Genomic DNA, 15,476 nt, shown 5'->3' with positions numbered 1-15,476 from the left:
CTTTTCTTTTTGTGGTGTTGGGGATGAATCCAGGGCCTTACGCATTCTAGGCAAGTGCTCTACCACTGGGCCACACCCCGAGCCCATATTTGGGTTTAGATTGACAAGGGTAACACCTATTCCATGCAGAATGGGCTGAGGCATGAAAGAAAATGGTGTGTCCGGGAAACAGTTCAATGTGACTAGAATATAGGGCTCAAGAGAAAGTGGCTAGACATGAGCCTAGAGGGGTAGGCAGACCTTTCTGCCAAGCACAAGAATTTGGATTTTATCATGCAGGCAACAAGGAATAGGGTTTATACAATAATATATGGTCAGAGCTATATTTTGGAAAGCTCACTGCTGGCAGTACTGTGACCAGAGGCCAACAAAAACTTAAGAGTAGCACTGTCCAAAAGACCTTTCTGCAATGACAGAAATGTTGTATTTTGCACTGTCCCATATGGTGTGGGGAAACCACTGATATTGAAATGAGATCTGAAGGGAAAGTAGGCATTGCCAGGTGAAGAGTGGGAAGCAGAGTCTTTCAGCAGAGGGAACAGCATGTGTGAGGTCCTGAAGTAGGCAACGGACCAATCCCTTCAAGAATAGAGGAAAGTCCAATGCAGCTGCAACAAATTAGTAAGAGACAGCAGACAAGGCCAAAAGCTGTCAGAAACAAGAGCACATTGAGACCTTGTACATTGTGTGTTCTCAATATGTATCTCTGAGAAATGGAAATGTGGCTAGTGCACTGAGAAACTAAATTCAACACTGTACTGAATAATAAATTCAAATAGCCACATGTGGCTTGTGACTACTATATTAGACAGTACAACTCTGAAGATAAGGACATCACTCAGGAGATTCAATGGACATTTAAGAGGCTAAATTGTAAGAATCTGATGGATATAAAGTTGTAAGAAAACAAGGAGGGGCTATCAGATTCTAGGCCTTGTGACTGAATCGCTACCCTCACTCAGGGCAACACAGGAGGAGCAGATCCAGAGAACATACAGATTGCAACAATTTTGAACATACTTAAGTTATCCAAGTAGGAATATTTGGTAGGAAATATAGCTCAGGAGAGCTGCCTGAATTGGAGATACAGATTTGAAGGGCTTTGAACCATTAAGCAATATTACCTAGATAATATGAACAGAAGTAGAAGCAGCAATCCTGGCAAATTCAATACATGAGGATTTTGGGGCTGTTATTCCAGGAAGGAAAGCAGGAGACAAGTAGGAAAAGAAACTGGTGAGACTGGTCACAGAAATATAGAAAATGTCGGGAAGGAAGCATGGCCAAATAATTGCCAAATGCTCCAGAGAGGTCAAATAAGGTGAAAATTGAAAAGTGCCTCTGACTTTACCAATTAGGAGGTCCTTGGTGTCATTTGCCAGACAGTTTTCAAGCGGAAGCCTGACAGATGTGAGTTGAAGGGTGGAGATAAGAAGTAGGAAGGGAGGGAGGAAAAGGGGGAGATAGAAAATTCAGATGGTATGATTTTAATTTCAGGTTCAGGTTGTACAAAGGAGCTAAGATATAAATGAGTCTACTGAGGAGGAACAATACTGAGAGAGTTGTTTCCCCCCCAACACACACTTTTTTTTGCATGGTAACCCAGGAAAGATAAATTAAAAATTAAAGATAAATTAAAGAAGGGTGGAGAATGGATGGCCTCAGGGTAGTAGAAAGTTGAACAGGTCAAATATAAAGGTATTTCCTTAAACAGAAAAGGTCTACTAATGAAATGGAAAAGGGATACAGACTTCTACAAGTTGGCCTTATAAGAGGTGATACCTGTCTGTGGAAATTAAGAGGCTGTAGAGTGAAAATTTAGACTTCAGTCTGAGGCTGGAAGAGTCATAAAAGGCTGGAAACAAATTAAAGCACTGCTTTGGTAGCAACGTAATCATCTTATTTTGTTACTAATCCCTAAAATTTTGAGATTGATCCAAGATTGAGAGTAGAGAGCAAGGATTCCGGAATGAGTTGTGTGTGTTGGTACCAGTGATTGAAGCAGGGACACTTAACCACTGAGCCACATCCCAGCTCCTTTTATATTTTCTTTTGAGACAGGGTCTCGCTAAATTACGGAGACGGTTTTGAACTTGTGATCCTCCTGCTTCAGCCTCCCAGGCCGCTGGGATTACAGGCAAGCGGCATCGCGCCAGGCTCAGGAATAGGGAGTTTTAACTTATATGGTCGACCACAAGACCGGTAGGGAAGGAAGAGTGATCAGCTGGCAAACTTGATAGAAGGCAGGGGAGTCCACGAACTTGCAGGTCTCATCGAAGCAAAGAAGTCTACGGTATATTCTGGGGACATGAGAAGTTGTAAAACAGTTTAAAACTAATTAGTTAAATAAAACGCCCACACTTAAAGTGCACACCTCACATCCCCGCGGCTCGCACCACCCAGGAGATAACTTCCTCTCGGTAGGCGCAACCACGCTACGCCAAGGGAGGGGCCCCACCCTGCAAACCCTCACATCTCCAGCCGGGCTCCATTCTCCTTCACTGACAACAGGTGGGCGCCGGGTGCTTCCGATGAACTCTGGCCAGGTCGTGCCAAGCTACACCTTACCCTGGGCCAGAAGGAACCGACTCCGGCCGTCCCCAGCCTTTCCGTAGAGCCCTGGCAGAGGGGGAAGGGCTGACAAGGCAAGAGGTCGGCGCGCACGGAATTCCGCCCCACCCACTGCGCGCGCTCCAAGGCCCGCGGCGGGAGCTGCGGTTGGCCTGGGACGCTTGCGCACTGCTGCCCTCCTCGCAGCCTCGGGCACTCCCTGACCCCACCCCTCCACTTTCTGGTCGCGCCCATGCGCCTGCGCTGTGCACGTTTCGGGGCTGCGGCAGCCATGCTGAACCCGTACAGAGAGGCGAGTGGGGGGGACAGGGTCGACGACAGCCGGATAGGAAGCGGGGGATACGAAGAAGCAGCAGTTAGCGCGTTCTGGGTGTCGGGAGACAGGCCTAGGCCATGCGGCCCCATGGCCTCCCAAAAAACGGCCCCCAGGAACGTTCGGAAAACTGGGCCTCGTGGCGGGGGGGGGTGGGGAGCGGCGGGCACGTGACACCGATCAGCCAATCTGGGTGCTGCTGACGTGGCCGCGCGGCCCCGATGCTCTCCCCACCCCCAACCCGCTCGGGAAGGGAGGGGCTGGGGGCTACGCCCCCTCCCCCAACACTGCTTCAGTTTCCGGGGGGGTTGACACCCCGGATTACATCCTCCCCCCGCACCAAGCCGAGGGCAACATTGGAGCCCCCCCGGAAGGCTCCACGATCCAGGTGAGAAGGGGCCCTTGGGCGGGGATGATGTTAGTCATTTAGATGCCAGTGACTTAAATCTATATGGTGAAGAGGCCGGGGTGTGTGTGGAATTCTTGGGGTTCAAAAAGAATCCCGAGTGGGATTTGTGCTCCAAACACTTCACAGCCAATGGGAATGTGGAGGGGGACCAGCAGGAGAGGCCACTGTGATGGGGGAGGGAATGGCCAACCTCCTGCCTCCATACCAATTGGAGGGCAAAGGGGAAGAGGGGGCGGCGTGGCGCCCCTTCCATTCGTCCCCTGGGGGTACAGGAGTCTGCAGCCAGGTGAGAAGAGATCCTTCTTGGCGGCTGAGGGAGGGTGTCCCTGTAGGCTCACGAGTGGGAGTGCTGGCTTTAATTCCTAACCGTGGATGTAAATGCTTAGTGTTGTCAGTTGAGGCTGCGAGCTGAGGTTTTCGCAGGCGCCAGCTCCCTTTCTCCCTAGAGACTCTGGAAGGAGCATTTCTGTGCTCCCTTTGTGTCAAGGGTGGAAGCTCGCGGTGACATGCTCCACATGGCATGCTGGAGCTTAGCCCCTAGTCACTTGCCGAACTTGTGTGCATTCACGTGGACGCGGCCTGTGGGGCCTGTGCCCACACCTTCGTTGCCCCTCTAAGTCTTAATTGGGCACTTCGTCTACTCCAGGCCGGGGTCGGGGGAAGGTTACAGACTTGGGAACAGCCCAGGCCCAAGGTGGGTCCTAGTACAAAGTGTGGCCTTGGACAGCTGGAAAGCTCGGGACCTGGAAAGATTTCACAGCTTCCAAGGTCTCGGGTTCCTCCAGGGTGGCTCTTCCATCCCCTCCCCCAGGCCTGAACAGTTCTCTCCTTGTGTACCGCGGGGGAGGGAACGGAAAGGGGGGGAAGAGTTACTTTTCCAAATTACTGAGTAGCAGTGGCCTCTCCAGTGACTCATGTGGGGGAAGGGAGGATTAGGAAGGATTGGGAGCAGTGATTCTCCGGAAGGCCGGGAAATGAGAGTTAAAAGTCTGGCCACCCTTTCCCTTTCTAAAGCCCAGCATTCTCTCGACCGCCCAACTTTTTCTGCCCTGGCCGGCCCCCTGATGGGCCTCTGTCCTGACCTGCCGAGCCCCGGGCGGAGAAAAGCAGATTTGGGAGGCTGGGCCACTAGGGGGAGGGGAGGAGGTCTTTGCAAAGTTGCTGTGTCATTGCCCTCCCTGCTGCAGTCACCCGGGCGGGGCCGCTGTACTTTGGGGGGCCAGGGCCGGATCCCAGGTGGGCTGGGGGTGGGGCGCGGGGACTCTGCTTTCCCGAGGCGCACTTTGCCCCGCGGGGTCTGTCCTACTCGGGTGGCCCAGAAGACGGGAGGTTGGCGGCCATGTTAGGTGCAGTATCCGAGGTTCGAGCACAAGGGCTACTGCGGAGGGAGGGTGGCGTGATGGCAGCTCCAGGGCCCAGGAGGCCCTGACAAGCCCTTCCAGGGCAGGGGACGTGTTCCCTGTATTCGTTACCCCCCATTGACTTCCTTCCCCGGACGCACACACAAACCTATTTTCTTCCTCCGTGACGAGGGAAGGGAAGTTGATGGGGGGTATCAGCGCAGGTATTCCCTGGTGGGGGAAGCCCTTTTATTCTACGGTAAGGGGCACCTCCTCTAGAGGTGCTTTAGAGATCCTGACCCTGGGCTCCGGCTCTTGATTCATACATGGTCTGTGAGCTTATTCAGAAAATCAAATTATGAGGAGGACTTGGAGTTAGGGGGAGGGGGCGAAACTGAGCTCCCAAAATGGCTCCTGCCCCTCCTCGGAGGCGGACGGCCCGGGGGGAGGGGAGGAGGGGAGAGAAGGAGGGGGAGGGCTAGTCTGAGCTACAGCCGCCGCCTCCTCTGCTCGCCCTCCTCCCTGGCGCTGACCGATGGACGAGCAGCTCCGTGGGGAGGACTCCGGACACTGGTGGGGGGATGGGGGCGTTCTTTCGCCCCCGCGTTTGAGGGGACCCCAAGAGGGCGGTGCGGGTCTGCCCCGGCGTGGGGCGGGAAGCATGGGGAAAGGTCTGAGCTCGCCTGGAGGGGGAGGGTTTTCCCCCCGGTTCGCCCCTTGTAGGACTTGTTTTTTCTGCTCTGAGCCAGACGCCGGAATGAAGTTCGGGGAGGAGAAGGGAGTTACAGGCTGGATGGGTTTGCGATTTTGTTCCCCCTTCAGGGCTGTCGAGGTTTTTGTAGGCAGGTGTTGTGTTGCTCAGGGACGAGTGGGTTGGGATGGGAGAAGTGCTTGGGCATGCACGTTTGGAACGTACTATGGGTTTGGTGGCCTTGTTCATAAGCATTTGGGTGTTTGCAGATGAATAGAGGAGTGTTTTGCCTTTTGTCTTTAGATTGATCGGTTTTGGGGGAGGGGAAGGGACGATTTTTAAGACTTAGCAAACCGTATTTTAGGTTGTGGAACATAGAACGTTAAATCCCTTCGCCGTTACATTCAGGAGCCTTTAGCTGTTCGCCACAGAAGAGCAGGCCGCGTCTTCTAAGATGGCGTCTTTCTTTCTCATTTCAGATTCTTCACTGCAGCAGCCTCCCTGCCAAGAACAGCTGCCTGCTCGGCGTCCTGCAGCCACACCCCTGGCGAGCCGCGCCTGGCTACGCCCACGCGACCCCTCCCGTCCGGCTAATGGAGGAACTACGAATGGCACTAGCAGCCCAAGCTTGGCAGTCGGGAGTTACATCGTGCTTGGGAGCTTGGGAGGACTTGTTCGAAGGGGAGGCGGGGAGAAGGTGCTGGTGGCCGTGGGGAGATGGCCCTTGCACCTATTCCAACCTCCCTGCTTCCCTGGAGTCGCCGAACCACAGCGCAACCAAGCGGCTCAGATATGGCGGGTGCCCTATTCCCTCCGAGTCTATGCGGCACTCTTCTGCCTGGTGACTGACGACTAGGAAATGAAGTTTGTGACGTCATCGCTTCGACAGACCAATAGAAAACGCTCCCGCGGAGATGGGACCCACCCCCTTCGACTTTGCTTCTTCACGCGCGTGAGCGAGCGAGCGCGCGCGGAGGGGGTGGGGGAACTCTGGAGCAGGGTGGCGCGCATGAGCGACGAAGCTCCTCCTCCCCGCCTATATATAAAGGGCTGGCGCGGGGCTCGGCGGCGCCATTTCGCGCTGGAGTGGAGCAGCCTCTAGAACGACCTGGAGGATTCTGCTTACCGATACAGAGCCTTTGACTCGTCGGGGGCCGCCATTACAATCCACGTCCATCCGCTTGGAAATGGCCTTCGTCTCGGTCTATGACCGGTCCCGGCGGACAGTACAGACCCCATAGAAGCCCCTGAAGCTCCCCTTTTTCGGGCCCCGCCCAATTCTCGGAGTCTGTCCACCCCCTCTACTCCGCCCTCAAGAGGATTTCAAAGATGGAGGCGGCGGCTCCCTAAACCACTTTTCGTGTTCATCCGCCTCCATCCGAGGTCGAAACGAGATCTTGTCCGGCCCGTAAGGTCCCGACAGGAAGAGGGGACCCCTGCAGATCAACAGCGGGCTGTATTGACGACGGTGTCTAGGATCGGGGACTGTCTTTGCGTTCGGAGAGTCTGTCCCCCCCCCTCGTACGCCGGTCTCTGCTGAGGCCGCCGCCATTTTCTTGCTGTCCGCCGCCTGCCGAGCGCGCCAAGCTGCCGGGAGTCTTGCTAGAGGCCGCGCGGAGGAGACTGCTCGTGCCGGCCCAGCGGGGAGGTTGTCGCCTGGAGGGCCAAGGGCAACGGCCTCCCCCCCACTTCCCGGGTTATGCTGGACCGGGCGGTGAGGGGATCCGAGGCCACCTGGACTTTACGCGGCTGAAGGCAGCGCCGGTTCCCCGCGGTCAAGATGCTGCAAAACGTGACTCCCCACAAGTACGTCTCCGAGCCGCGCGTGGGAAGGGGACGTTGCGGGGCGGCGGCACGGGTGGAGGGCACCGTGTTCGGGGGCAGTACCGAACCACTCGCGCCGGTTGCTACGCGTTGCTCCTCGGCGCAGCTGTTGACTCGAGCTCGCGGAGGGGGTTGAACGACGGTTTTGGAACGGTGGCGGCGACCCAGTTGCGTGTGGGGGGAGCACAGGTTGTCAATTTATACCCTACAGCCATAGTCGGCTCTTAACCGAGTTAGGCAGAGCTAATTCGGTGGCAGAAAGGACAGGAATAGTAGTTGCGAGTAGACAAGTAGGTCCTGCGGGTATTGGGCCTGGTGTCTAGCTTAGGTTTGTCATGGTGTTTGGGGGGTTCGTGGTCACCTCTGCCAGTAGTTGCCATGGTGACCGAGCTTCAGGAATTGGCCGCGAGGATTCCCAACTTCAGGGTAGAGGAAGACGTTAGGATCTCACTCCCAGTCTGTGTGATCCTAACGTCTAAGGTGTCATTAAATTCCTGCTTGTCTCTCAGTGAGTGGAAGGAGGGGGCTGGTTTTCGATGGTGTTGAGTGTTTGATTTAGGGCAGGAGGGTGGAGCTAAGACTTTGCAGCGCTGCGGATGTAAACAATGAGGTCTCTAAGTAGTGTCTTTAATCTTAGGTAGTGGGAAACACCTGGTCCGGAGGAGTATCAGAACCACTGTTGGCCTTTTCATCGCCAGTAGATGCTACAGTGGAAACTGTTAGACCGTATTTCTCTAGCCTGGTGTGTGTGTGGGGTGGGGGGTGCTGTCACAATAGGGGAAGGGACTTGTGACCTTGGCTATGCGACTGTGTTTTGAGTTTTTGGAGGAGGTGGATTTTTGCAAATAATTCTGGAGGGCTGGCAGTTAATTCTAGTGAGGTCTGACAAAATGCTTCCTTGTCTGAATTTTAAGTTAGACTTAAAATAGAAAATCCTAGTGCATTTTCTATTATGGCATTAAATACTTAGCTTGAGGAGAATAACATTTCTTCTACCCAGATGGATTGATTCTTAGGTGTCTCAGCATTTTATGAAGTTTTTTTCCCTAGTTTATTCCTTTTCTCACTGTCTTTCCTCAGGCTCAACCACCATGGCAACCACCAAACCCCTAGTGAGGAGGGATCTTGGTCTTCAGCTCCACCTATTTATTTAAGAGTCATCCCCATAGGGCTGTAGTTTTCAGATGTGCCATCTTGGGGCTTGCTTTCTTATTTCTAATTGAACATTGGTTGCCAGACTCCAGAAGGTGGTATCTAGATTAGCTATGCTAAAAATAAAAAAGGGGGATGTGGGCATCAACAAAAGCTCTACAGATTATTTTGATATTGGTTCATATTTGGAGCCACTTGCATAAGCTTAGTCATCTCACTTAAGTCTGGAGCTTGGATTTATTGGGCACACAGTGCAAATTACTTTGATTTCCATGAGATCGCCACATCTAATGTTGTTTCCCATCTTTGCAGGCTCCCTGGGGACGGGAATGCAGGGTTACTGGGGCTGGGCCCAGAGGCAGCAGCTCCAGGAAAAAGGATTCGAAAGCCTTCTCTTTTGTATGAGGGATTTGAGAGCCCTACAATGGCGTCAGTGCCGGCTTTGCAACTAACTCCTGCCAACCCACCACCCCCTGAAGTATCCAATCCCAAAAAGCCAGGACGGGTAACCAACCAGCTGCAATACCTGCACAAGGTGGTGATGAAAGCTCTGTGGAAACATCAGTTTGCATGGCCATTCCGGCAGCCTGTAGATGCTGTCAAACTGGGTCTGCCGGTGAGTAGGAACATTAGAGTTGGGGGAGGTATGGGAATGAGCAAGAATGTGTGTGAGTGGGGGGTGGGCTGCCTAGTATAGGTGCTGCGGCCCCTAGGGAGTTCCCAATTCTTTTCTGTAGGGCAGATAGCCACCCAAGTTCTGAATTCTTGGTCCTTTGTGATTGTTCCAACCGCTTGCTATCTCTATCTTGGCATCTCTTATTGTGCCCTCTATGTGTCCTTCCTTAACTTTTGTGCCCTGGCTCCATTTTACAGATTCCCACCCCGGGTTGGGAGAGGACCACGGTGGCCAAAATTCTTAGCTTCTTCCTTTCCCTCATGCAGCCCATGGATAGCCAACCCCAGAGGTAATGTCACAGGATGGGAAGATTCTAGAATGGGTGGGAGGTGGGTGGTTAGGGAAAGGCAGTAGGGGCCCCCAAAGTGGGTTAAGAATCCTATTCCCCACCCCCACCCCACCCCACCCCCACCCTTTTTTTTTTTTTTTTGACCTCTAGTTTAACTGGGGCCGCAGTTTAGGGAACTATACTCCTTTGATACATAGGGTGTGTGTGTGTGTGTGTGTGTGTTGGTTGGTAATTTCCCTGGGAGAGTAGGTATTTTAATTTTTAGTAGCTCTGATGTACCATTTCTTTTCTTAGGATTATCACAAAATAATAAAACAGCCTATGGACATGGGTACTATTAAGAGGAGACTTGAGAACAATTATTATTGGGCTGCCTCAGAATGTATGCAGGATTTCAATACCATGTTCACCAACTGCTACATTTACAACAAGGTAAGTTTTTCTGTGTTCATTTAGCAGATGGTGAGATGGCCTTTATTACAACTAAATGTCTTGTGAAATGTTATCTTTTACTACTGAAGATGTTATCCAGTTAGTCATGGTCTAAAAAAATCTGAATTCCAAATAATGCTACCAGTAATGTGGCTTCAGAGTTCTATAGTTTAAGGTTATTTAAGTAGAACACATTTCATACTTGGGGATGGTGGCCCTGTTTCTCAGAAAGCTCCAGAGACCTGAGCAGAGCAAGGATCTGTTTTACTCATCAGCTCTCATTCTCTTAAGCTTGTGAACATTAAAGGACCATGTACTTCATTAGTTTGTATTTTGAGAGGAAAGAGAGGAGGCATTATTGGCCTAGTGTAATTTTTAGCACTTGATGACAAAGGTGCCTGAGGGAAAATGGTAATGCCCTTGTCATGTGGTCATCTATTTTTTGCTAGTATTTGAATCTTTAAAAATTTTTTTTTTGTTTCTTTAGCCCACTGATGACATAGTCCTAATGGCACAAACACTGGAAAAGATCTTCCTACAGAAAGTGGCATCAATGCCTCAAGAAGAACAAGAGCTTGTGGTGACCATCCCTAAGAACAGCCATAAGAAAGGGGCCAAATTGGCAGGTGGGAAGAGTGAGAGTTTTATAAATGGAGACCTAAAGAGAAGAAAGAGAAACAAACTAAACCTCCTTTGTTTTTGTTTTTTTTCTTTTTTAAGCACTCCAGGGCAGTATTACCAGTGCCCATCAGGTGCCTGCTGTCTCTTCAGTGTCACACACAGCCCTGTATACTCCACCACCTGAGATACCTACCACTGTCCTCAACATTCCCCATCCATCGGTCATTTCTTCTCCCCTCCTCAAGTCTCTACATTCTGCTGGACCCCCACTTCTTGCTGTATCTGCAGCTCCCCCAGCTCAGCCCCTTGCCAAGGTACAGATAAATGAATCTGTTTTGGACAGTGGGGAGGGAAAGGTTTTGAATGAAGTGGACCTGGAGTAATAGGCTGCTGCTGTTTGTTTTTTGTTTTTTGTTTTTTTTTCCTTTGCAGAAGAAAGGGGTTAAACGAAAAGCAGATACTACCACCCCTACACCTACAGCCATCCTGGCTCCTGGTTCCCCAGCCAGCCCTCCTGGGAGTCTTGAGCCTAAAGCAGCACGGCTTCCTCCTATGCGTAGAGAGAGTGGCCGCCCCATCAAGCCCCCACGCAAAGACTTGCCTGACTCTCAGCAGCAACACCAGAGCTCTAAAAAAGGAAAATTATCAGAACAGTTAAAACATTGCAATGGCATTTTAAAGGAGTTGCTTTCTAAAAAGCATGCTGCCTATGCGTGGCCTTTCTATAAACCAGTGGACGCTTCTGCTCTTGGCCTGCATGACTACCATGACATCATTAAGCACCCCATGGACCTCAGCACTGTCAAGGTACCCACTGCATGGGGCAGATGTGTTGCTCAGGCAGTGATTGGCACCTAGGGATCAATAAAATGTTTCCTTACGGGTACACAACAGTCTTTGATTCTTGGTTTTACAAAATTATAAAGGGGCAAGTCAAGTAGTTTGAAATTGCATTTCCTACAATAAGGATTGAGTATTCTTTGTTTTCAGAGCAACCCTACTCATACAGTTGAGTACTACTTAATTGGGAGTGTTGGGTCAGAGAAGTCAGGTCATCTCCCATATCATTTAAAAATGATTTCTTTTTCTAGAAAGATATTTCTTCTACCTACCCAAAATTCCTTTGACTTCTAACTTGAACCCCAGGGTACAGATCCATAAGGTCGTCCCTACTGTGCTCTCAAGAGAGGGCCTCTCCTGTGTTGTCTGGGGTTGGCAGGGAAAGGTGAGTCTCTCTGCCTGTGCAGCTTCTGATGCTGCCTCCTTCTGCAGCGGAAGATGGAGAATCGTGATTACCGGGATGCACAGGAGTTTGCTGCTGATGTGCGGCTTATGTTCTCCAACTGTTATAAGTACAACCCCCCAGACCACGATGTTGTGGCCATGGCCCGAAAGCTGCAGGTAAGTTAAAAGTTTGAAGTTTAAAGAATAAATGGGTATAGGAGAGACGTATCAATTTGTGTTGTGTGTCCTCAACGTGAAATCTTCCCATTCTTTGGTTAATTGAAACTATGACTAGAGAGCTGGATGTAGCCAGGACACTACCAGCATAATTTGGAGTCTGTTTTTTTTACCCCCTACCCCCAGGACGTGTTTGAGTTTCGCTATGCCAAGATGCCAGATGAACCACTGGAACCAGGGCCTTTACCAGTTTCCACTGCTTTGCCCCCTGGGCTCACCAAGTCATCCTCAGAGTCCTCTAGTGAGGAAAGTAGCAGTGAGAGCTCCTCTGAGGAAGAGGAGGAAGATGATGAAGAAGATGAGGAGGAAGAGGAAGAAAGTGAAAGCTCAGATTCAGAGGAAGAAAGGGCTCATCGTTTGGCAGAACTACAAGAACAGGTACTTTGTCACTCTACAGTCTTTAACTGGGTAAAAAGTTGGTTCATTCCCTGTCTTGGTCCTAATTTTTTTTTTCCTTAATATTTCCCACTTCATGTCTTGATATTTTTCTTTCTAGCTTCGGGCAGTACATGAACAACTGGCCGCACTGTCCCAGGGACCCATATCTAAGCCTAAGCGAAAGAGAGAGAAAAAGGAGAAAAAGAAGAAAAGGAAAGCAGAGAAACATCGTGGCCGAACTGGTGTTGATGATGATGACAAGGGGCCTCGGGCACCCCGCCCTCCTCAGCCCAAAAAGTCCAAAAAAGCAAGTGGCAGTGGGAGTGGCAATGCTGCCACGCTAGGCACTCCTGGCTTTGGACCTTCTGGAGGAAGCAGCAACAAGTGAGTTCTAATAAGGTCAAAACAGACTAGTTTGGTGGTTTCTGTTATCTTTAACTCCCTTGGATAAAGATTTTTTTTTAATGACTGATCAGGGTAAATAAATAGGCTTTGAGAGACATGGGGTCTCAAGGTACCTGACTCAGACATGTAATGCAAAAGCAGTTTGTAGGCTATATGAAAACAATGAATTATGACTGACAAAACAATTTACAAAAAATAATCGGTGGCTAGCTAGATTTGTTCCCCTGTGCCATAGCTTTCTCATTCTTCTAAATAAATGAGTCTAGACATCTTGGTGTGGTCTGTTGTATTTTAATAGTGGCTTTAGTTTAGTAGTGCTTAAGGGAGCAAAAAGATGGACTTGTGCCAGCATACCTTAAAACCCCAAGTAAATGTAAAATGCTTGGGATGAAGGAGCTTCATAAAATGCTCAGCTTCCATAACGCAGTGCCCCAGTAACCACCTTTAACTTGCCTTTTTTGCTTTACTACAAGAACAAATCCCTCTAAGCAGGAAATAAATTTCTAGGTTGAGTAGTAGGACTGTCGAGAGGTGAATTCTTCTCTAGTTGATAGGGGTTTTTTTTGCCTATAGGCTACCCAAAAAGACCACAAAGACAGCCCCACCTGCCCTGCCAACTGGTTACGATTCAGAGGAGGAAGAAGAAAGTAGGCCCATGAGTTATGACGAGAAACGACAGTTAAGCCTGGATATCAACAAATTACCTGGGGAGAAATTGGGTCGAGTTGTACATATAATCCAAGCCCGGGAGCCCTCTTTACGTGACTCAAACCCAGAAGAGATTGAAATTGATTTTGAAACACTCAAACCATCCACACTTAGAGAACTTGAGCGCTATGTCCTCTCTTGCCTACGAAAGAAACCCCGGAAGCCCTACAGTGAGTATCACCTGAAGTCCACCTTGGTTCTGACAGCTTAGAAAGAGGTAATGGTGCATATATAATATACTCATAGTTTCCAAGGTAATGGCATGTGTGTTGCTTCCTTGATGTTCAAGAATGGGACTTGGAGGGCTGGGGTTGTGACTTAGTGGTAGAGCACTTGCCTAGCACGTGTGAGGCACTGGGTTCAATCCTCAGCACCACATAAAAACAAGTAAAGGTATTGTGCCCATCTACAACTTTTTTTTTAATGGAACTTGGAAGCCTAGAGGGCCAGTAACTCTAGGATGCTTAAGGCAATCAGTGAATTCTATTACATCTCTCCCTCACCCCCAGCCATTAAGAAACCTGTGGGAAAGACAAAGGAGGAACTAGCTTTGGAGAAGAAGCGGGAACTAGAAAAGAGGTTACAAGATGTCAGTGGGCAGCTCAATTCCACCAAGAAGCCCCCCAAGAAAGGTGAGAATTCTTACGAGACTGCTGCAAATTTATAATTTTTTAAACAAAAACAGGTATATCTTTAACTTTCAACTTTTTTCTTCAGCGAGTGAGAAAACGGAGTCAACCTCTGCACAGCAAGTAGCAGTGTCACGCCTCAGTGCTTCCAGCTCCAGCTCAGATTCCAGCTCCTCCTCTTCATCTTCCTCTTCTTCAGACACCAGTGATTCAGACTCAGGCTAAGGGGCCAGGCCAGATGGGGCAGGAAGGCTCCGCAGGACCGGACCCCTGAACCACCCTGCCCCACCCCATTCCCCCTTGCTGTGACACTTTTTCATCTCACCTCCCCTCCCCCCTCTGTAGGAGAGCTGGCTCTGCAGGGGGAGGAATGCAGGAACATTCACTGAGGAGGGACACGGACAAAAATAAGATTGAATTCCCAGCTCCTTTGGGAGTAACCTCTTGGGCATAGAGCCCCCTGTTGAGAATGATGGGGATGGGGCAAGGGTACAGAGTGGGAGTGGGCAAAAGCCGCTGGACACAATGTTACCTGAGGCCATAGCTGCCCTGTTCACTTCTAAGGGCCCTGTTTTGAGGTTGTTTGTTCTAATTTATTTTAAGCTAGGTGAGGCTGTGGGGGATATGGCCATGGTCCCCTTGGCCTCCATGGGGAGGGAAGAAGGGGGAGCTCTTTTTTTACGTTGACTTTTTTTTTTCTACTCTGTTTTCCCTTTTTCCTTCCGCTCCATTTGGGGCTTTGGGGGTTTCAGTCATCTCCCCATTTGGTCCCCTGGACTGTCTTTGTCTCTTGATTCTAACTTGTAAATAAAGAAAATATTATTCAAGTTTTGAGTGAGTCATCATAGTAATACTTGTTTTTGTAGGTTTCAAAAGAACTGTGATTAGTTTCATTCTTTACAGTGCTAGGTGCTCTGAAGCCTTTGAAGCACTAGGCAAGTACTCTACTATTGAGTACACTCCCAGCCTGCTGCCCACACATTTTTAATAAAGTCATTTTTGAGGGGAATATACCCATACTGCAATTGGATTGCTTTGAGTAGTTTATGTCAGTATACTGTTTGGCTGCATTAATAATGGTACTGCTGGCCCTTTATAAATGAGCCTGAACTAATGTAGCTCATTCATGTACATAACCAGGTTTGACCTGGGCATGGGGCACACTTGTTCTCTAAAACCAGCTGTTGGAGGAGGTCCTGCAGAAGGAGGATCACAAGTTCAGGATCAGACTGGGAAACAATGAAAAAGCGCTAGGTTGTGGGTAGTTCAGTGCCGGATAGCACTTGCCTAGCATGTATGGGGCCCTAGATTCAAACCCTAGTTGCTGGGGTTTGAAGATTTTTTTCTGGTACTAGTTGTGTGACTTGTCTCCTAAACTTAACTATAATGTGAAATGGGTAGGAGATGGCTACCAGCTGTCTTGGATTTCACAGCCCTGTATCTCAAGAAACAAAGAGTTGAAACAAACCCTCTTTCCTTGCTAAGGGTAAGGTAGTTCAGGATGGGATGTATGGTTTTTACAGCATGGGGTTTGTGTTGTATATGGGAGATGTTTCAGTTTAGTATAATGGATTGCA

At 49.9% G+C, this 15,476-nt stretch overlaps 1 protein-coding gene across 4 annotated transcripts; it reads left to right on the top strand.

The window, feature by feature from the left end:
- The first annotated feature begins 3,131 nt into the window (after positions 1-3,131).
- Positions 3,132-14,726, top strand: BRD2 (bromodomain containing 2). 4 transcript variants are annotated; one of them, XM_079147821.1, is made up of 13 exons: positions 3,132-3,272; positions 5,804-7,130; positions 8,613-8,916; positions 9,560-9,697; positions 10,185-10,323; positions 10,418-10,632; positions 10,751-11,125; positions 11,591-11,719; positions 11,906-12,157; positions 12,276-12,541; positions 13,136-13,440; positions 13,780-13,902; positions 13,988-14,726. In XM_079147821.1, the coding sequence occupies exons 2-13, from the start codon at positions 7,105-7,107 to the stop codon at positions 14,122-14,124; spliced, it is 2,409 nt and encodes an 802-aa protein (XP_079003947.1). In that variant the 5' UTR covers positions 3,132-3,272; positions 5,804-7,104; the 3' UTR covers positions 14,125-14,726. The 4 variants fall into 4 exon arrangements, with proteins under 4 accessions (XP_079003947.1, XP_079003949.1, XP_079003948.1 ...); XM_079147823.1 differs by lacking the exon at positions 3,132-3,272 and adding an exon at positions 4,511-4,529; XM_079147822.1 differs by lacking the exon at positions 3,132-3,272 and adding an exon at positions 5,107-5,206.
- The last annotated feature ends 750 nt before the right edge of the window (positions 14,727-15,476 follow it).

The sequence above is a fragment of the Sciurus vulgaris genome (assembly GCF_902686455.1).
Source record: "Sciurus vulgaris genome assembly, chromosome: 7".
Classification (NCBI taxonomy): domain Eukaryota; kingdom Metazoa; phylum Chordata; class Mammalia; order Rodentia; family Sciuridae; genus Sciurus; species Sciurus vulgaris.
Note: the sequence above shows the minus strand (reverse complement) of the source record. Positions and strands in the feature narration are given on the sequence as shown.